Source organism: Glycine soja, chromosome 10, assembly GCF_004193775.1.
Source record: "Glycine soja cultivar W05 chromosome 10, ASM419377v2, whole genome shotgun sequence".
NCBI classification, from domain to species: Eukaryota; Viridiplantae; Streptophyta; class Magnoliopsida; order Fabales; family Fabaceae; genus Glycine; species Glycine soja.
In genome coordinates this window covers 8,862,432-8,885,215 of record NC_041011.1, presented here as the reverse complement: position 1 = coordinate 8,885,215, position 22,784 = coordinate 8,862,432, and the positions used below count along the sequence as shown (strand labels likewise).

The following is a 22,784-nucleotide window of genomic DNA, read 5'->3' as shown; positions in this document are numbered from 1 at the left end:
TAAAAGACTAAAACTAGATTCTCTTATTAATATTAGAAATTCAATAATTGGTTACTCTAAGAAAAATAAATTAAGAAAAATAATAATAAAAAAAGTAGCACCCTGTTACATTCTACAACTTCAGGTCTTCAACCAACAAAACAAAGAATAACTTGTAATCACCAACCCAAATTCGAATTGGCAATATCACATTTTCACGCAGTCTGCAAACTATAATAATCTGATAAAGATCAGACGGTTCGTAAATCTCGTTAAATAATTTTCAAACACATATTTATGATCTGAACCGTACGATCTTTATCCAACAGTTGCAAATCACTTACTACGTAAATGCATTGTTATTGTTTTGCAAACTCATAATTTTAATAAACCCTCTTTTGGCAACTCTGACTCCGAAACCCAAACCTTTCATTCTCCAAGTCACACTCCACGTAGAAATTCTGTTGCTGATAGTTCCCCAATATCACTGCGGGCCCCACCGCCCCACCCTGACCCGCCACGTCATCAGAAACAATCGTCAAGCACGCCACGTCACCTTTCCCCACCAGCGAGAAATAATTCGCCACCGGCAGCCTCATCTTCGCGCCACCCCTGAACTCAAACCTCATCTCGGGAAACGACGCCGTTTCAGCGCCACCCGCCAAAACAAAACACGGACTCAGCCCAAACTGTTTTTCAAGCTCCCTCGCGCGCGTGTAGTTCACCTGCTTTACAAACTCCTCCGCTACCAGATCGAAAATCGGCCTCTCCATGAATGTTAACGTTGACCCCGAGTCAACGATGAACCCGCCGTCGCCGTTAACGTCGGGCTCCAACATCCTCCTCGGAACCCTCACGCGCTTTTCACCAACAACAATTTTTCTAAGAGTGATATAATAGTACGCGCCGAACGCGGGCTTTTTTGTTGACGGATTTTTCAGAAACGCCGTGTAGCTGACGCCGTTGGTTTTTTTTCCCTCGCCGGAGTTGGTAGCTTCCATGACGAGGTCGCTGTTTTCCGGCGATTCGTCGAATTGGTGAGAGAGTAGGCAATAAGAGAATCTCGTGAGGTTCATCTGCGCCGGTAAGGACTCTTCTCCCCGGCCGAACCCGGCGATTCCGCCAGGCTGGTAGACAGAGACGACGGAGCAGCCGACGAGAAAATCAGAAACATTTTTTGCGGGAAAATTGAGATTTTCTGATAAGAGAAAACCCGCGGTGGAGCCGAGACCGTATTGGACGGTGTATGCAGGGCATGTTTGGGAACAGTTATTGTTATTACTAAAAGCGGCTTTGGCTAGCTTGCAACAATGAGACGTAACGTCGGAGCCAAAGACCCAAGCGCATTTAGGGTTTCTGCAGCCAACAAACTTTGAAGAAAATGAGTCTTTTGGGATGAATTTTGGTGTGTTGTTGTTTGAGAAAGAGTTGCATTTGGAGCAGAGGTAGTGGGAGTAGCATGGGAGCCAGACGAGGCTGCTTCCAGTGTCGAGAACGAAGGGGAACGTTTGTGGTGGGGTTCCGAATTTGAGGTCTATTGAGTAGCCTCCGTAGGTTTTGGGGTGAACTAGGGTTTTGAGTGAACTAGGGTTGTTGTGGTTTTTGAGGTGGTGGGCTCTTGTGATGGATGTGGAGACGGCGAGTTGGAGGGTGTGGAATGGGTGTGAATTACTTGAAGAGGGGTGGTGGGTGAATAAGGGAGGGTGATGATGGTGTTGGGGGTGGGGGTGGATGAAGTAATGGTGGTGAATAGTAATATGATGGAGAGGAAAGAGAAGAGGGAGAGAATAATGTGAGGAAGAAGCATTTTGAGGGAAAGAAAAAACGCAAAAACGCCTTCGAGTGTGAAGGTGATGGGATGGTTTTGACGAAGTTTTTTTGGTTTTTGGTTGTTTATTTATAACGGAAATGGAAGCTACAAGAGCAATATATATATATGAAGAGATTTTTTTAATTTTAATTACAAAACTTGAAACCAAAGGAAACGGGAGTTCTGACGTGGTATGGCTAAAAGGAATCTCCTTTGCTGTTTATTTATACTTTTCATATATTTTTGGGCTGTTCATTATCCCATCCATGACTAAAACGAATCTCTTTGTTTTCAATTCTGTCGAATTTACTAGTGGACGCGAATGGCACTGGCGTGCGGTTATTTTTTTTAGTGTCTAAGGGAATGCTTGCTTAACTTTGGAAATCAATTCGTGTTGGTGTGCATACTTCATTACTTCCTATCAAAATTAATTTTTATTTAACTTGAAAACAAGTTTGAATTTTTACTGAGAGAATTGTTCAGATTTACTATTATTCAACGATATCTCAAATAGAATTGTTTTTAAAAATATATGAGGCATCAAATGAAAACTAAATTTGAAAAGGCGTAGTTGCCATTGCTGGTGCTTAATTTGTCATCGTCAATTATTTGTCCAAAAAGGCATGCTTTATTGAAACAAACAAGAAAAAAGATATATCCATTGATTATATGTTTGTCACTTGCTTTAAACTAATGTGTTAATAAATGTCAGCAAAAGTACTCAAACCACTTTAATCAATATGTTGCACCAGGTTAAATTCGAGTATATCTGGGTTATGTTAAATGGGGAGCATGATTCGTTAGGATTTTTTTTTCTTCGGCCAAATCCCCGTTTATTAATATTGAAATTATTTTATTAATATATTTTTATTATTACTGCGATTACTTTTTATTACTGTAATTATTTATTTTTATTAATATTTATTACAATTATGGATGTTTGTGCATCTATCTAGTGTTGACTATAGTGAGATGAAGGCTTATAATGCCGACAACCCATGCACTAGCTACCAAATGAAAGCCATTGAAAGGTTATGAGATTGCCCTTTCAATTAGGGAGAGACTAAATAACCTATAAATAAATGTTGTTTGTCAGTTGTTGTTCATACGAGGACAACAATGGTGTGTGAGGTCTTTGGCACGATAAACTCTTTTCTCTAATTTCATCATATGCGAAACTAATGTGATGCCTTATTGTCCAGAGATGATGTTGAGGCAGTTTGGCCATGTACAAATGATTCCACATCAGCTACCTTCCCGTCGCTCGTATCAGCTTTGTGATAAGGAGTGGAGGAGTGGCAGCAACATATCATTCCTCTAGGTAATGTTGTGCCACCCAGGGATCCTTGGGCTTGCACCTCTAACTATCTGTATTGGTTTTATAAAGTTTCTCACATCTATGTCATTCCTTGGGAGGAGAGACAGTCACCACGTGGTCTTGTATGTTTATTGCTCAATCCACGACAGTCACAGCCTAGGTAGCCATTGACAGACTATGTATCAGATGGAAACTACTATCAACAAATTGGATCTTGTTGATTTTTTCCCTAAATTGTCACGGGAAAATAGTTACTAATTATAATTGTTATTGCAAGATCGATTCCAGATGGCGTCAAGGGCTATGTAAAGCTTATTGGACCTCAAAGTAGTGCCAAAGGACATAGGTCATTATCAATTAATACAACAAGCTTTGCAATTGTTGGAGGAGGGCTTAGCAATTGAGTGCAACTCAGGCACACTGATAAGACCCAGGAAGAGGCCAGGCAAGGATGGTGGCAAGGGTGGCAGAGGCAATTGATTATTGTATTGGACATATATTACTGTTGTTGTTATTGTTCTTTTTCTTGTTATTCTTATTCTTATTGTTATTTTGTTTGTTATCATTTCTTCTTATTGTTATTGTTATTTTTTTCTTTTTTTTTTGTTCATCAACTGTTTAAACAACACACACCTAGTAATGTAACAACAATGGTCTCTTCAACCGATTACTATTAAGACTTTTCTTTTAAAAAATCAACATACGATTTTTATAAAGTAAAAATATGTCTACACAAATTTATTATGCATCAGAGCAATGATCTCATCAATAGATCTTGGTTTCCTTGGTTTCCAAATTATGATAAGGGTTTCATCTGGAGATTGGTCAAATGTTACATTCAACTCAATTGACTTTTGCTACTAAATTTCGAAAAGATGAAAAACATTTTTCTCACATCATCGTCACATTTAAGCTTCATATACTTGTATTCATCATTTTTCCTTACAAAAACACGTCGATAGTAAAAAAAGGTCAAGTAAAAATTTGTTACCTCTAATGGCGTCCATAATTGTTTTCCTTAAAGTATTAAGCAACATGTTAACACTTATTGTGACGATTTTAAGATCATTAGGACATTCAAACAACATCCCCTTTATATGATAAAATAATATCACCATTACAATACACAACAACAAATACACTCACCATGTTTTTCGTAATATGGTGATATCAATCAAAGGTGTTGAGTTGCATCAAACTTCTGCTATTATCTATATTAGATGATCTATTATGTTCTCATGAGTCATAACAATGGTTGAGATCGCACCGAAAAAATATAAGTAGTTTAGATTGTGTCTATATTTAATATGGTTGGTATGCGTTTCAGAAAAAAAAATAGTGTTCGATCAAATACATATCATAAAAAGCAACGTGCTCAGTCCATTATTGTAGTGTTGCAATGTTCAATCAATAAAAAACACCAACTGTATTTTAAATTTATTTTTCAATTTTTTTTAAAATAAATAGTACAACTAAATCATGATTCTATTGTACTATTTTTTTCACCCCAAATAGTGCAATAAAATCACGATTTTGTTATTTTTTTTGGGTGACAAAATAATATACAACGGAATTGTAATTCCGTTGTACAATATACAACAAAATCATGATTTCATTATATTAGGAAGTGTGAAAATTACTGCACAACGAAATTATCTGTATGTTATACAACGAAATCAAGATTTCATGGGAAGGGCATTTTGGATATATAAAAGGAGTCAATTCCTTGGTAGGGGCCAATAAGAATGGGAGTGGAGCTAATAGCAATCCCCAACCTTTTTAACAATCCCCAACCTTTTTAACACACACTTATTGGGCCAGGTCTAAGTTTTCTTTTTCCTTATCCTTCTCCTACTTAGGCCACTATGAACAGTCTCGGGAACGATAAGAATTGTGCAGCCAGCGCACTACTGGCCTTCATTGTTCAGTATTTTTGCTGGTGACTTTCTTCATTTTCGGCGGGCCAATTGGCCAGCCTTATTTTATTATGATTCTATGAATTGACAAGATAAATTAAATATAATATAAACTTAACATTATACTTTTTTATTTTTAAAAAATATATTTTTATATTTTAAAAATATTTTATTTACTTTTAATTTTCATATTCAACAAATATGATATAATTTCAATAGAAATCAAAATCACCTCGTTTATGTGAAATATAAGGACAACAAATTTAATATTTTTTAGAAGTTGGATTTACTTTTAGTGTATAAATTTCTGCATAAATATTTTTATTACAAACCCTAAACCATTTTTTCCTATCCTACTTTTCTTCTCATTATTTCTTTCCACAACCAAATACTGTATAACATTAGTTCTAAACCCTGAAAGTCTCTAAATTGAACCCGGTGTTCAAAAAAGAAAAATACTAATGCTAGAAGCGAATAGGTTAAATAATTTATTGGTGTTGAAAACTTTAGCCAAATGTAACTATCGAGCACATAGTTTTATTTTCTATTTTCGTACAAAACTCTTTTATGTTCGTTTTTAGCATTTTGAATCGGATTCTAAGTTTTTCAGAACACAAAACAAACTCATTTTTTATATATAGAAAATTAACTAATTTAAAGATATTTGTACAGACACACACATTTTTCATTAAAGAATAATGTCATTTAAAATAATCATTTTAAATTCAAAATCTCTTTTAATTTAATTAGCTAATAAATTATTCATTTCATTGTTTTAAAGCATTATCTTAATTCAGTACCAAGAAAAAGCTCTATCTTAATTTAAAAATTATATAGTAGAATGTACAAGTCATCATCTTGTGTAACTGATAACTGATTTATATCCTATAAAGTCAGAAGAATCCCCTAGTATCCATAGGGATAATGTTCAAAAAGATATTTGACGGTGGTACACAGAATATGCTTTTCGCCCGGGGCATTGAAAACTCAATTCGAACATGGGAATTGAAAACTACGTCAAGAAAATCTAAGTTCATCGTGGGAGATTCATTGAACATGTCTATTGTTGGATTTGATACTTACTACAGATTGTCGTGTAATTTTTTTCGTCTTGTTGTCTTAATGCATTTCTCAAGTTAGTTCAAAGACTTGAAAGTAGGCATTGCTTTCACTTATGGCAGACAGCAATCGATGATAATTAGTGATTCACGGAAACATTTCCTTAAATATTTTGTATTGTCAAGCCTCATAATTTTATCATTTTCATGAATAATACATTCGACAATGATTTTCCTCAACTTAGTCGGTAAGGCAGGTAAAGTCGTTATTTTTAGTCTTTAAAATATTTTTATTTATTAATAATATTTTTTAAAAAAATATTATATAATAAATAATATTCCTATGTGTCATTATAATTATTGTCCAAGATTATTTTACATAAATAAAAAAAGTCAATAAATAGATAAAAAATGAATAATGATTTTACAAAATTAGCATATCATTATTAATTCATTTTTGTTGTTTTTTAACTCAAATCATTGATATCATAAGAGATAGAGATATTAGCGAATAAAAATAATTAATGTTACATTGAAAAATTAAAATGATAATTATTTTGAGATATTTTTATACGATGATTATTATGGGACGATCTTTGAATTTGAGCTTGAGTTTAACTCAATCTTAAAAACTAACTAATGAAATAAGAATTATTTTTCACTTATGTACTCTATTTTGACACATTATCTATAATCAATGTAAGACTTAAGTTTTTCTCATTACACCCCCTCAAGCTCAACAATTTTGGAATTAGAGTATGGATGACTCATTTAATGGGTTTAAGAAAAATTCTGATATCATCTTAAAATATAAATTTAAATTTAACCCAATTCCAAAAATGAACTCATATAGTGAAAATTTATTTCACTTATATACTCTATTTTAACATATTATTTATAATCAATGTGATACTTAGATTTTTTCATTAGGAGTATAGAATTATTAAAAATAATTATTTTATCTCAAATTTAAGTGATGAGTATATAATTACATTTAATATTTAGAAGAAAAATTTTATCATTTATAATATCATATGTAAAAAATACATGTGATGTGTAAAAAAAAAAAAAATACTATACATAAAAGAAAGAAAAGGACAGAGAAACGCGGGGGGATGACCTTGAACCAACGATGGACTATATAGTCAAGAACTCAGGCGGCCGATACTGGGTTGAAGTTACTAGATTATGATCATACATGACTAAGATCCTTCTAAATCATTTTGCATATTGTAGAATGGTGGCAATTGTTTATGTGTGCAAAACTGGAATAAACTTATTTATAAACTATGAGATTCGGATTCATGTTAGATTAAGAAATATCCATATGTTTAATTCTATATTAAGAAATAAGTTCTAGATCCAAAATAATTAATTTTAAGTCAAAAAAACTTTAGGCAGATTTTGCGTTAGATCCAAACAAATACTTTTAAATTGCTTTTAAAATAACTAAAAAAAATTATATAACAAATTATTTTACTTCAAAATTAATATAAAAAATAATAATTTCATTTAAGATTAATTTTTTCAAGAATCACCAAAATTACTAACAAAAAAAAATCATAATTATTTTGACTATTTTAGAAGGGAAAACTTCAATTTTCTCATGGTTAGACTTTTTTTTCTACAGAAAAATGTCAATTGACAATTAAATATTAACTCATTTTAAGACGATTGAAGAAATTATTTTATTCCTCGTAGAAAAAAATAATTACATACACGTCTAAAAGTCACGGCCGCATCTAACATGTGAGTCAGGCAAAATGTGATTTATCATTAACCAATGTTCAACCAATCTATAAACGCGGTTAGAGGTGGTGCATGTATTATTAGTACCGATATTAAAACTAAAATTTTGGATTTTTAATAATTACTCTCCCCAATGCCAAAAATGGTATTTGAATGTGAGATTCGGGCTTCGACATTGACAAGGCGCAATCTTCAAAATACTTATAAAATTATTTGCCGGCCTAATTTACTGGTAGCATATAAGAAATTAAAATGTCTTCACACAGTAGAAGAAGCCACCTTAATTTATAAGAAAAAAAATGAATTAAACTTTCTATACAGACTAAAATCAACTTTTGAAAAAGTAAAATGTTAAAAGAGCTTCATATTTTAGTTTATCAGAGAAATTTAATTTACTTTGTCTTCTAATTTTTTGTTTTATAAGTGTTTATGGAAAAATTATCTGATCAGTATTTTAATTAACCACTATTTTTCTTTGATTACAAAAGTAAAGCCTTTGACCAAAAGAGTGCAAGGATAGAAACTATATTTTTGGTCTCATATATTGAGATTTATTTGAGAGTTCATCCCCAACCAATTTTATGTGCAGGTAAAGGGTGATGGAAAACTATTGGAACCTGGACCATTATTTTGGATGTGTCTGCTTACAGCTTCTGTAATATTATTGGTTGAGGCACTTATATATTTCCAGTTTGCACTCATTATATGCAACAAACTTTAATCTCATAACAATGAAGTTAAATATTAACAATTTTGTTTAGGTAGAAAATGAACTGTAACTTTAATGATCAGTGATAGTAGTGTGTTTGGAACTTAATTTGAATTCAACTAAAAACCAATCCAACAATCTCACTGCTTCTATGTTTATTGTATTGAAAAGGGAGAATTTGGGGTTTACAAGATTCCAAACAGGATTTCAAACATTCTTTAGTATTTTCTTTGTTTGTCCTTTAATATATGTTTGGATTAAAATTTATATACTTACATTTGATAAAATTTCATTTCATAAACTAAGAGTATGTTTGATTTTTTGTTACAAAATTATGTCTGAAGTAGAAATAATTTTATTAACAGATCAAGATTTTTATTTTTGTGTCTATTTTATTTTTATCCAATTGATTTGCATTGAAACATGCGTTACAGGATTTCAATTGAAAACAAAACAGATATTAAGTTTACATAAACAACTTTTTTTTCTATTTCAAATTGAGTTTTAAGTCAAAATTGAGATAAAATTCAACTTACCATAAGATCCAACTAAAATCAAATAAGAGACTTTTTAATTATACTTTTTGAACAGACATTCGGCCCCCAAAAACATGCTCATAGCCATCCGCTACAGACATTTAAATAACCTACATGTGAAAGGGAAAAAAATGATGAATTTATATCCAAATCCAAGGATATGGCAATCATAAACTGTTAGGTGTTATTTGCCAACGCAAGGTACTTGCATTTTATGTGTAGCATTTCCTCTCATCCATCAATGCTAATAGTGTCACCTGTGACTAATAATAACTCACTGAGCTTTATATGGTGTTCAGCTACTTCAAGTTTAACTTTAATCATTTGAATGGGTTACCCACTGTCATAATTATCGTTGTTTTAATACATATGGCTTCTCAAATATCACAATGCCAAAAGGTTTGCAGCAATGTTCAATTGTTCATGTCATTCCAGCTATTTGCTTTTCTTATCATCGCACATTTGGATACATGTGTAGGTGAATCTATTGGATATCTAGGTTGTTCCATCTGCTATCATGGTGCATATTCTTCTTAATCTGACATTGTGTACATATGGTCCCATTTTATTGTTCAAAAGTTATTTTTTCCAAGCACTGGGCGTTGAATGATAATAGGTATGGACTATATCATTTTCACGCTAATTGGTATTTTGTGGATCCGATGAGGCGACGACAATTAATTGCAGTGCTTTGACAAATTGCCGTGATACCATTTGGTCACGAAATGCCTCCCCTGACTTTAAGGTCCAAAGAAAGGGATAAAAGGGGCTGTGACACTAAAAAGTCGGCATAAGTTTTAATGATATATATATATATATATATATATACCAAAATTTAGAATCGCGACACCTAAGGATGGACGTGATTAAGTAGGTCTTGAATTTTTGGTTAGGGAAAGTGTTTTTAACAGGAGCATAGACTTGTAAAACAAAAGACTTCGATGCTCAAATAAGAATATGAGTTAGAAAAATAAAACAAGAATATGTTTAAGTAAAGCTCGCATGAAAGAAAGAGAAAGAGACATGGGCTTGTTGTCGTGTGTTAAGTGTGTATTGAGTCGTGTAGAAGAGTTTGATGAAACTTATATTTATATTAGTTGAGTGTGGTTGTTTGTCTTTATTTGTAAGGATTGTTATAACTTTATAGATAATTATCAGCTTATAGATAAGGTTAAAGATAAACATTTTTTTATAAATAAAAGTTAAAAAATAATTATATCTTGTAGATAATCAATGGATAATATATATTCAAATGCATTTGAATATTAATAGGTTAGGGATAACCTGTTTTTTGGAGAGCGCGACGGTTAAAGATCAAGCATTTACGCTCATGTAATAAGAACCTGGAAAATTTACATGTGTTGTTGCTGAGTGCCATAAAATGTCACATAGATTTTATAGGTCTTGCACACTACTATATATATATATTTATACTATGGGAAACAATCTATTCGCTACAAGTAAAATTATTACATATGATAAAGTTTTTCTTCGAATATTTAATATAACTGCATTAGATTACTTATAAAACTAAAATATTTTTAATAAGTTGATTTATGTGCTCTATAGTTAAAATTTTGATTATTTGATATTTTTTAGATAGTAAATTTAAATTTAACTCAATAGAATCAATGTATATGATGAGAATTATTTTTTATTTATATATTTTTATTATTTTGTTTCTCTAGTCAATTTAGGATTTCAACATATCTCCTCACATACAGAACATTTTGAGAGGAAAATTTAATGAATTAAACATAAATAGTCTGATAAAATTCAATAATAAATGACATAATATACTTAACAATCATTAAAATGCACTCTAATATTATTTAAAGTATAAATTTAAACTTAACTTAATCTTAGAATCTCTTATCTATAAACTCTCTTTTTGGCAATATCTTTAGTAAACGTGACTTGATATCAGTTATGAAAATATTTCAACTCACGTTAAAGAAGGAACAATGCAGACTTCCTATAAACCAAGTAATATAATTGCTTTTCTACCTCACCACACCATATGTTGAATGCACCGTCAAACGGACAAGTGGAGTTCATAGTTGCCATATGAAATGAGAGACAAGTAAAGTGACAAGTGATCGAACAATTGTAGAATTATTGAACACTAAACTGGAAAACTCATAAAATAGACTGACAAGGACTATACATATTGAATTATATGTAATATTATACGTTTACTTATTTATTTAATTTTTATAGTTATTCAAACATTATTCTTTTAATCTTTATACTCAAAATCATCTCTTTAGTTCTTATATGTATTATATTTAATCCATTTTATTACCTGCTAGTTTAGAGGGTAAAGACTAAAGGGGGTTAAAAATAGTTATGTATGTATAAAGACTAAAGAGATAAAAAAAAATGTAGGGATTAAAATAGGTCATTTAAAGTATATAAACTAAAAAGAAAAAAAATTGTGCAACTATAAAGACTAGATCCATAAGTTAGGAATACAATTTGTTGAACCACGAGTAAAATTGATTGTGAATAAAAATAATTTAAAATGTATAACTTCACAATGTTGTTTAAGTATTTATATATTTGCATGGTGTTTAAGTTCTTTAAGATTAAATAAAATCATTTCGAATTCTATCATGAAAACGAAACTAAGAGTTTTGTTAGAGGATTCACCAAATTTCTTTTTCATTTCACATAATTAATATATATTTTTCCATTTTTGAAAAAAAAATTTCACGTTATATTTCAATTGTATGTGTCTATTCTTATCATTACCATTGAATTTTTTTCTTTACAATAACTATTGTTGCTTTGTAATTACCATGCATAAACATTAGTGAGATTCACTTTGATTTCATTCCTGAAGGAATGTTTCCTAAGAATCACTAGGCCTCTTTATCAACCATGTTTTAGAGTTATAAACTTCGACTTAATTGTTGATTTAATAATTATTCTTTGATTAGTTAATCTATAAGTAATTGCATGACCACCAAATATAAACACATAATTAATAGTGGATTTTGTTTGGTCTAAAATATATATCTGGTTAGTAATATTATACTCTTCTAATACAAAGAAAAATTCACTAAACTTAATAGCATAATTGTTAGAATTAATATTCCAAATCAAATATGTTATTTGGGATAAATATATCTTTATATATATATATATATATATATATATATATATATATATATATATATATACTTATTTTCTTTCTTTTTTTTATTTTTTTTCTCATCTCTCAATCCAAACAATTTAAAAATTTACTCATTCTTCTCTCCTAGACTCCTACTTTTTACTTCAATTCTTTTCTCTCAAAACCTTTCATCATCCAAATGAACATAAAACTAATACCCAAGAGGATAAAAATGTATGGTTCAGGGATTAATGTTCAGATATTTTTTAAAATTCAAGAATAAAAAATATGATTTTAAAATTGGTAAACGCCAAAGCCAAACTAATATTAATTAAACAATTATCACCTACGAATATTTATCAATAGAGTCAGAATAGTAACAGTATTTTTAAAAATAATACTAATTAAACAGTTATTAACTATTTATCAATGAAGTGCGAATTGAAAGATCAGCTATACATATTTTATATTTAGCAGAAAATAAGAAATACATTAAATGACAACATTTTTTTTTGTTTTTTCCCTTTGACCAAAATCGGTTCCTCGTCCTTCAGACGCAGCCACACAGGCCCTAATAATGCAGAATAAAAGTTTCCTGTTCTCTCCTAAAACTTAATTGAATTTTCTCTTTGGCATGGATTTCTGCCACCTATACCGACACTGTATAAATAATTAAAATATTGTTTTTTTGTTTAGAATTGGTATAATACAATGTAATATATCTTTTTAAAAAATTATTAGTTTTTTCACTGAAAGTAGAATGAAATATTTTTCATTAATTAATTTTCACGTGAGATCATAATAAACAATTATATTGTAAAATTTGTATAATTTAATGTAATTTTTTAAAAATTGTTAGTTTCTTACTGAAAACATAGATTTTAATTTTTGAATTAATTAATACACAAGTGAGACAGTAAATAGTTGTATTTATTAAAAATTGTTAATATTTTTTAATATTATGAAGTGATAAATAATTTCGAACAGACCAAAACTTTTAGAGTAACCAAAAAGAATACTATTTTATTTTTTGTCATTTAAAGTTACTATACACGAGTAAAAAAATTACCTTTTTTATTTACATGAAAATCATTTATAAATTTTTAATACGTTGTTTTAATATTTTTGTTGTTATTATCTCTTTCTTATGTAGGGATATAAGAATAGAATTTTAAAATAATAATATTTTTATTTTAAATTTTTTAAATGACGAAAAAAAAAGAATATAAAAGTTTGGCAGGTGCAGGCCTCAACTGTGTCGATTGTCCAATCAACCAACACTTCAGTACACACTACTACATCCCTTCATCCTTTGTTTAGACACGACTACTGATAATAAATGTAATTTTATTGACATAGACGTCTTCTGCAGTTCAGCTCTACTACACTAAACAAAATGATATTAAATAATTAAATTTTACTCAGAAGAGGAAAATAAAAAAAAAAATTAAAATAGATGAAATAAAAATGTCATCTAGATAGATAAAAATAAAATGCTATATTTATTTTTTATCCATATAATTTAATATTTTTTTCATTTTTGTTCTTATAAAAAAATATTTTAATTCTTATAAAATATATTTATTTTATTTTTTATTATTAAAATGTTTTATATATTATTTTTTTCATTTTTCAAAATATATTTTTTAGTATTTAAAGTGTTATCTAATTTTTTTTAAAATAAAAATAAAACAAACACATTTTTTAAGGTGAAAAAAAATTATATGGATAAAAATGTGAAAGATATTGAATTATAAATACGAAAAATATATTTGATCCAAAAATAAAAGAATGTATTTTTTATGTAAGAAATAAAGAAAATTATATAAATAAAACTTACACTACTTAAAAAAATTATATTTCATTTATCCATTTCTTTCTAAGAAAAAATTGTTTTTCATTTACTTATTCACATGTCGTTGTTTCTTTTCTTTATAAAAACTGAAACAGAAATTATACAAGAAAATAATTTATCAGTGACAAAATTCAGTGAGGAAATTTCAACTTCGTCACTAATATTAGGCATCATTAAAATTTTAGTGAAGAATTTTTAAATATTATAGGTAAATTGATTTGTCATTAAAGTTTATCTTTTTTAAATAGTTATATTATTAATTAATTGGAAAAATATTATCAAAATTAATAAACTTATTATATTTTTTTTCCTCAAGGCTATTCCATAAAAGTGTATGGATTATTGAAATGAATTTTATTTCTTTCAACAAAATCTTCTTCATACTTATCAATCAAAATTATCTAACATAAAAGTTTAATTATCAGTTATATTGGACATTATTGGTCAATTATATTGGATATTATTGGTATAAACTCATTATATATAATATAATGAATAATGATTGAATAATAATATAAAAAAATATATTATTAATATATTTTATGCTCACTATAAGAAAGATGATTTATATCTATAGACATTTTTACCCATAGACATAAATTAGTGTAGATAAAACAAAAATATTTTTACATATAATATAAGTAAAATTCTAACTACTTGTACTTATCATTGTTTAGCAAAATTATATAAAACTTATGCCTATAACCGATTAGTGTATTCATATAATTACTTGATATAGATAAAAACTTCGTAACACCTGTACCTAGAATATTGTTACTACATGTTAAGCTAAACATAATAGGAAAATTCAACCTAAAAGATTAGAGATTTAGGTGAGAGAGCCTTGTAACTTAAAGTTGCTTGGAATAAAAGTTGTGTGGTCTGAACTCAATTGGCTTATATACGACGGGAAATATATATATATATATATATATATATATATATATATATATATATATATATATATATATATATATATATATGATGTATGTATGATTGATTAAAATTAAAAATTAGTTAATAACTATTTAAAAAATCAGATATATCTATATCTTTTAATATTATGAGTAAATAGTCTAATAACTGATATTTATTGTTATTATATTTTCTTATAATGACCAAATATATGTAACCAAGGTTTTTTTTCTGTGAATCATCATTTTTGTTTCCCCAAAATTGTAATGTAACGTCAATTTAGTCTCAAAATTATTAAAATATCAAAATAATTTTTAAAAATACGAATCATCAACTAAATTAGTCTCTTTATTAACCTCAATTGATTAATGGGGTCAAAGACACTAATGTGACACCTTAAGTATCATATGGCTTCCACGTTACAAGAATTAATGTTACTACTTTCATGTATACAAAAATTCAAATGAGAATCACAAATACAATTTATTTCTCCGTCTTCTTCACTTTTAAGTCCCAAAAGAAACAAAGACATGCATTTGAATTTTTCAAACAAGCGTCTTTGTCTTCATCCATCCAAAAACACTTTGGTCCACAAATCACCAAACCAATTTTTTCAAACCCATGTCGAGCTATACGAATGCAGATATGGTTCAGCGGTCTTGTTTGTAGCTTCCATTATGGGGCCTATATTCAGAATTCTATTTAATCCACGCGATAGAAAATACATAATGCAAGTTAAGAAAACTAGTAATAATACGTCATTCATTTGTTGAAACCTTATTCTTTTGCTTTTCGTGATAACTAAAATTAGATATGTTCATAACAATGTTATATAATACTTTTCTTTTTACCAAAACATTGAAATTTTCTATTTATATTGCTTAAACAGCTGAACTATGTATTATAGGAAATTGTACTCGAGCATTTTGGTTCGACACTAGTGAATTTTTTTTAAAGCAAAGAAAATAGAAAAAAAAAAAAGTTGCCAATTTGTCATGCATGTATTCTAATAAAATAAAAAAAAGTAGTCAAACTCCTTTCTACAAGGATGCTGCCCAGAAAGTGCAAAAGTTGTCGACCCCAATCAAATCAATCCTATTTGAGTTGTTTCAAATTAGGTCATTGAATTGCTCAATAAAATAAAATAAATTATTAAAAAGAATAGAGAATAGAATTTAACAAAAAAATGAAAAAAAATGAAAGAAAATTAATGAATAATATCAAAAGTGTGAATTATAGAATTAAACAATATAAAGATTATAAATTATATATATAATCACACAATATAAAATAATGATAAGTTTTTAAAAATAGCATGAGGTTGGATTGATTCGAATTCTACATATATACTCAAATTCGGAATCTGATCATCGGAATTCTAATTTTAAAATCTAAATCCAAATTCTTATCTTTAGTTTAATTTGGATTTATCATAGATGCATAGCCACCCTACAGTGCAATTTGGAGGACCACTCCCAAAGTTTTATTTTGTAAGTGACATGCAAAAAATGAGTCTCAGAAGGAGAGAACAGGAAACAGGAGCACGAGGGAAGGGTACATAGTGTCAATTAGATCAAATCAGAATGGTATGGTATGGGTGATGGGCATAGAGGATAGAATGAATAGAACAAGAACAACAAGGAGTGAAATTAAAGAGTCGGTGGCGTTGCCGGCGCCTTGTCGCACGTGTGCATTATAACCGAAGCTGCATACATCAACGTCTGGTAGGTCCCACTATGCTCCTTCTCAGTCACAAATACACTTTTTTATCGGTTTCATCCATCAACGGCCATAACTCCTCCACTCGACCAATCATTCTTCTTTCTTCTCAACACCTAAGCCCTCCCTTGTCAGCAGCATAGCCTACATCCACATCGTGTCGGCAAAGACATAATAGGGAGAAAACAAAGGACAAATTTACCTAATGGTAGTTTTACAAACTATTTTTATATATAGGTCTATTTTAAAAGATATTATTAAGGGAAGTTGTTTTTTACGTGATTTTTTTCCTACATGCAAGCCAAATCATCATGCACGCTGGTGATATGATGAGGGACGAGCACGTGACTTCTCGCTGCTACCATTGGCGACATAGCCAGTGGTTATTGCCACCTCCATTGGCGAGTTCAACGTGGACTCATCTCGCTGGTTTGACTGACGAGTCCAGTTTAGCGTGTCATAGGTGCACAGGGTTAGGGCTGGGGAGATAGGTTCTTTAGAGGCACGGACTAGGTGCAGAGGGCGTTCAGAGCAGCCTGGTTTTGCAACCAGGGCTGGCGGGATAGGTTCTTCATATTTCGTCACTTCCATTGGCGAATTAGCTTTCGTTTAAATAATAGGGTTCAGTTCAGTGTTTCGTGCTTTGTTATTGAGGTTTAAAATTTTTTCTGTGTGCTTCACCGTTAAAATTTGTTAGCTTCAAGTTTTTTTTTATAAGTTGGTCTGAATGAAATAATTTCTCTTTCAATTTATTTGAAGTAATTATTTGGAGCCTACAATAAAGTTTTAATCTCAAGTGTAGTATAGTATTTTTTTAAAGTAGATTTATTTCAATTTGTTATTGAGGTTTAAAAAATTTTCTATGTGTATCTTCTTCATCATTAAAATTTCTTAGCTTCAAGTTTTTTTGGGTAAGTTACTCTGAATGAAATAATTTATCTTGCATCAATTTATTTGAAGTAATTATTTGGAGGCTACAATAAAGTTTTAATCTAAGTGTAGTATAGTATTTTTTTTAAGTAGATTTATTTATTTTGAAGGTATCATTGTTAAGATTAGTTATAATAATAATTTTGTTGATCCTTTCTTTTTTTGTCTCTACCTACGTACATAGTTTTTTTTTTGTGAATATGTAGAACCTTTTTTCTTATCTTACCTTCAATTTGGAATCATTTTTTGAATTCTTCATTTTTTTTTATTTCATTTTTTAGTCATTGAATATTCCATTCAAAACTAGATTTGAGATGAAACGAAAAGGCTTTGTTTTTTAATTTTATGTGTTTAAATTTTCTATTTTCAAAGTTTCAAGCTTTTTTAGGAATTGCGAAGGACACCCTGGAATTGGTTGTTGCATTCCAAATTGTCTCAAAACTCTATCGGATTGGTGCCACTCAACAACTTGGAAACACATGAGTGGCACCATTGCGCACCACGCTACACTTCCAACCAAACAAATTGGAGGCAAGACTGACATAACATTTGTTGTGTAAGACTCCCACAGAAACTGCATATAACAACACATTATTTAACCAATACATTACGATGTTCTTACCTCATGTCGTTTCATAATATCTAATTTGCGACGAAAAACTATCAAATCATCATTGTCAATATGTTGATTTTCACGTCGCATTATTAATTATTTTCAAATGAAATCTAATTTTTTAAACGACTAACCTGTGTCCGAATGGTTTATTTTCTGATAGGAGGGGGTCCTCTTTGGAGGCAAAGTTGTGCATCGTTCCCATGCCCACATTTGGATTAAGATGCGCATACATCCGATTGATTTAGTTTTGTAATCGGTGGGCTGCATATCTCTCTATATAAATAAGCAAGCACGACAGGTCCCCTGCATACGTGTTGCACTCTCTAGAGTCACGTAAAAATTGCAAGTACCTTAAGGGAAACTTTGCTATTGCTTTTTTCAACAAATAGGAAACCTCCTATGAATCTAAGGATCCATGCACGGGTAAACCTTTCTAGTTGTTGTACGTTACCGTATTATTTAATTGTGGAAAATGGTGAGTCAACCAACTTAATTTAACCACACTACCTTGAAGTTCACATTTTTGTGGTCTGACTCCTAACAATTCTTCACATAAATTAGCCCAATCAAGATTTGTTGGACCAATTAATGGTGACTCATCCACACGGAGACCTAATAAAACTGAGACATCTTGAAGAGTAATAGTACATTCTCTGCATATCATGTGAAATGTTTCGGGCCTCCATCTTTCAATCAAGACACTAATTAATGCCGCATTTATTTTTAAGTATTTCATCTTCATAATCCAGTAAAAACCATAATGCCGAAGTAGAGGAATAATTTCCTCTAGTATTTCTTCTTGACCTTGATACGTGGGAATAGGTCTGATGTGTAATTTAAATATATTCTACAAATAAACCAGATTTATGTCTTCTTCCCCATTCCAAATATGTTTTGAAACATGCTTAGCTTGCATCCATAAAATGTCACTATCAATTGGATCAGACTTAATTTGTATTTTGATGAACATGACGAGGAAGATGTCATTGATATTGCAAAATAAAATATAATACAATAAATTGACAATAAAATTTATACATTAATTGTACATAAAAAAAATTAAGTACATTTACAAAAAATTAATTAAATTTATATATCAAATAATTAAAATTTGAATAAATAACAAAATATATATATTTGAAAAACAAAATATATTATACAAATAATAAAATTTAAATATACTCTCCAAATAAATTAAAATACATGCAAACATAACTTTAAATAAAAAACAAATTATATTTTTTTAAATTCAAATATTTCAACAACAAAATATATTATACAAATAACAAAATTTAAATATATTCTACAAATAAATTAAATTACATGTAAATATAAATTTAAATATATAACATAATATTTATATTTGCGGTCAAAAATTAAAACAATATATACACAAAATTAATACAAACTAATGTACCATATAACTAACATTGCATACAAAATTTAAATAAAATAGCAAAATTTAAATAATAACTTACAATACCTACAACTAAAACTAATTTAGCATACAAAACTAATAACTTAAAATACCTAAAACTAAAACTAACATAGCATACAAAACTAAAACTAACATACAAAACTAATAACTTACAATAATTAAAACTAAAAATAACGTACCATATAAAACTAAAACTAATACTAATGTACCATATAAAATTAAGAACTAAAACTAATTAACATAGCATATCAAACTAATAACTTACAATAACTAAAACTAACGTAATATATAAAACTAAAACTAAACCTAATCTACCATATAAAACTAAGAACTAAAACTAAGGTATACAAAACTAATAACTTACAATACATAAAACTATTCTATTATATAAAAACTTTATAATATCTAAAATAACTAATTCAATTATCAAAATACAAACAACTAAATAAATAAAATACAAAAAATATTAAATAACTTACCAACTTTTGAGAAAACTGAAAATGGAAGAACATGAGGGCCAAAGCTTCTCCAAAGCTTCTCCCCACCAGCACATGCGTAATACAAAAGTAAGAAGAAAGAGATGAATGTGTGCTTACTTTGGTTTGGTGGGGGGGGGGGGGGGGGGGTATTCACGAAGCACAAATCGCGAGCAGTAGAGGCGATACCCACGAAGCACAAGTCACCGGTTGTAATGACGATTCCCCTGCACGGCTGCACTGCAACTCCTGCACCCCTGCGCCAGCCCCAGCCCTAGCCTTGTGCACCTACGATGCGCCAAACTGGACTCGCCAATCAAACCAGCGAGATGAGTCCACGCTGGACTCGCCAATGTAGGTGGCGATAACCACTGGCTATGTCGCCAGTAGTAGTGGCGAGAAGTCACGTGTCTGCCCCTCGTCATATCACCAATGTGCATGGCAATTTGGCTTGCATGCAGGGAAAAAATCACGTAAAAAACAGCCCCCCTTGGTAATATATTTCAAAACAAACCTATATGAGAAAATAGTTGGTAAAACTACCCCCATTAGGTCAATTTGCCGAAAACTAACCATCTCATATTTGGCATATATTCATCAAAAGAAAATAGAGATAAAAAAATAGAATGAACGAAGGATAAATTTTAAAGGAAAAAGTATAATTTTACTTTTTTATTTTTTTAAATCAGTAATTTTAATCTTTTTTTTAATTAAGATATTTCATCATCGCTTTTAAAAGATTTACAGTTTTAATTTTTCATTTTTTAATTGAAATATTATATTTTTCAGTTTTAAAAATTCATAATTTTAATCCATGTGATTAATTTCAAACATTGATCTATGTATTTCATAAATATTAATTGAGTCTATTTCATAAATATTAATTGGCATGTGTCTATTTATTATTTATATGATAAATATTTTATTTAAAATTATTCAATTGTTAATAAGCTTAATTTATTAAAAAAATAATTAATATAGTACATAATTAAGTCTAAAATTGATCAAGGAGACTAAAATTATAAAATTTTTAAAAATTGAGGAATAAAATGTCTCAATTAAAAAATATGTAAACTAAAATCATGACCTCTTTAAAAGTCAAAAACAAAATGTCTCAATTAAAAATTAGAGGAACTAAAATCATGAATTAATAATAAAAAAAAATAGGAAGACCAAAATTTTATTTTAGCCAAAATTAAAGTGAGTTTTTTTTAATCAACAAGGTAAAAAATAAAGAGAATAAAAAAATAAATATTTAAAATAAAATAGTTTTATGAAAAGGTGAAACCCACATTATTTTAAAAAAAAATCATGAATAAAAGTTTATATGCTTCAACTAAACCACCCCTAAAAATCACGTGAAAACACAATTGAAGTTACATCAGGAAGTACAACTTAAGTAATGAAAGAAGGAACAAAATTAAAAATATGGAAACATATATTACTTCACATCTTTTATACATTATTTTAATTTAAATATTTTTTCTATTTTATTTGTTTCTTCTTTACCACTTAAAAATATCGTATTTTGTCTAATTTAGTATACTTTAAAAAAGATGGAAAAGTTTGATTATTTGAAGAAATATGTATGTTAATAAAAAATTTAAAATATTTATTTATTATGAATTTTAGAATAGAAATTAAAAAAACATATTTTTGGTCTTTTATTCTTTAAATGATTTTTTTTTTTTTCATTTGAGTCAGTATTATTCTTCTAAAACAATGGTCATTGTCTATTCTAGGGTACAATTTTTAACTAATCTAAGATGTTAAATCATGGTATGTTCAAAAATAGTTGATATTACTATAGTAGTTAATGAATAAATTAAAAACATAATTTATCAAAAAAAATTACATGTGAATATTTTATCAGATTCTTTGATGAAGTAATAAGATATTATCAACGTCATTATTACATCATCAATTAAAATTATTACTTGATAGTTGAGTCATAAGGGTAGAAGGAGGGGAATTTGCCGGAGCCATTACCTTCCCTAATTTTTTTTAAAAGTGTGTATATTTTATAATAAAAATAATTTTAGGTCCCCTTTATAAAATTGTTATTAAAAAATACATGAACCTAAAAGTGACAATGTTTGTTGACACATAGGCAAGAGAAAAAGAGAAGAGAGAAAAATGTAGATATGATAAGTAACATGTTATGATAGAAAGTAGGATATATAAAGAAAAAAAAAGTTTTAGTGGAGTATTTGTGATTTTGAGATATCTATATATAATTATCCAAAATTTCAATCTATCTAAAGAAACAAATAATTATAAGTTTTATTTATTTTCTCATACATTACCTCTATTCATGTGCATAAGAAACAAATAATTAATTTATTAAAATCATAAAAAATAACTAAGTTGTTTAATTTTAATTAATAATATCATAGAATTAAATAGTTTAAGCAGTAACTTTATTTAGTAAAATTATTTGTAATTCAAAGAATATTTTTTTCCACTAATATGTGAGAGTGGGTTAAAATGTTGATGGGTCAATGAATGTATAACATCCTTGATTATTGATGTCTCAATGACTCACATCCTATGATACTTCATATGATGACATTCACTTAACTTTGTTGTTGGTCAGAACCTCTACTAGTCGAATCCTTCATAGGTAGTTCTTTTTGAGATCT

General features: G+C 29.0%; 1 protein-coding gene across 1 annotated transcript; it reads right to left on the bottom strand.

Moving 5' to 3' along the window:
- On the bottom strand, nt 1-17,273 carry LOC114371320 (probable aspartyl protease At4g16563). The gene is made up of 2 exons (XM_028328789.1): nt 17,000-17,273; nt 1-1,894 (listed from the first exon to the last, which is right to left on the bottom strand). The coding sequence occupies exons 1-2, from the start codon at nt 17,271-17,273 to the stop codon at nt 363-365; spliced, it is 1,806 nt and encodes a 601-aa protein (XP_028184590.1). The 3' UTR covers nt 1-362.
- Nucleotides 17,274-22,784: the final 5,511 nt, after the last annotated feature.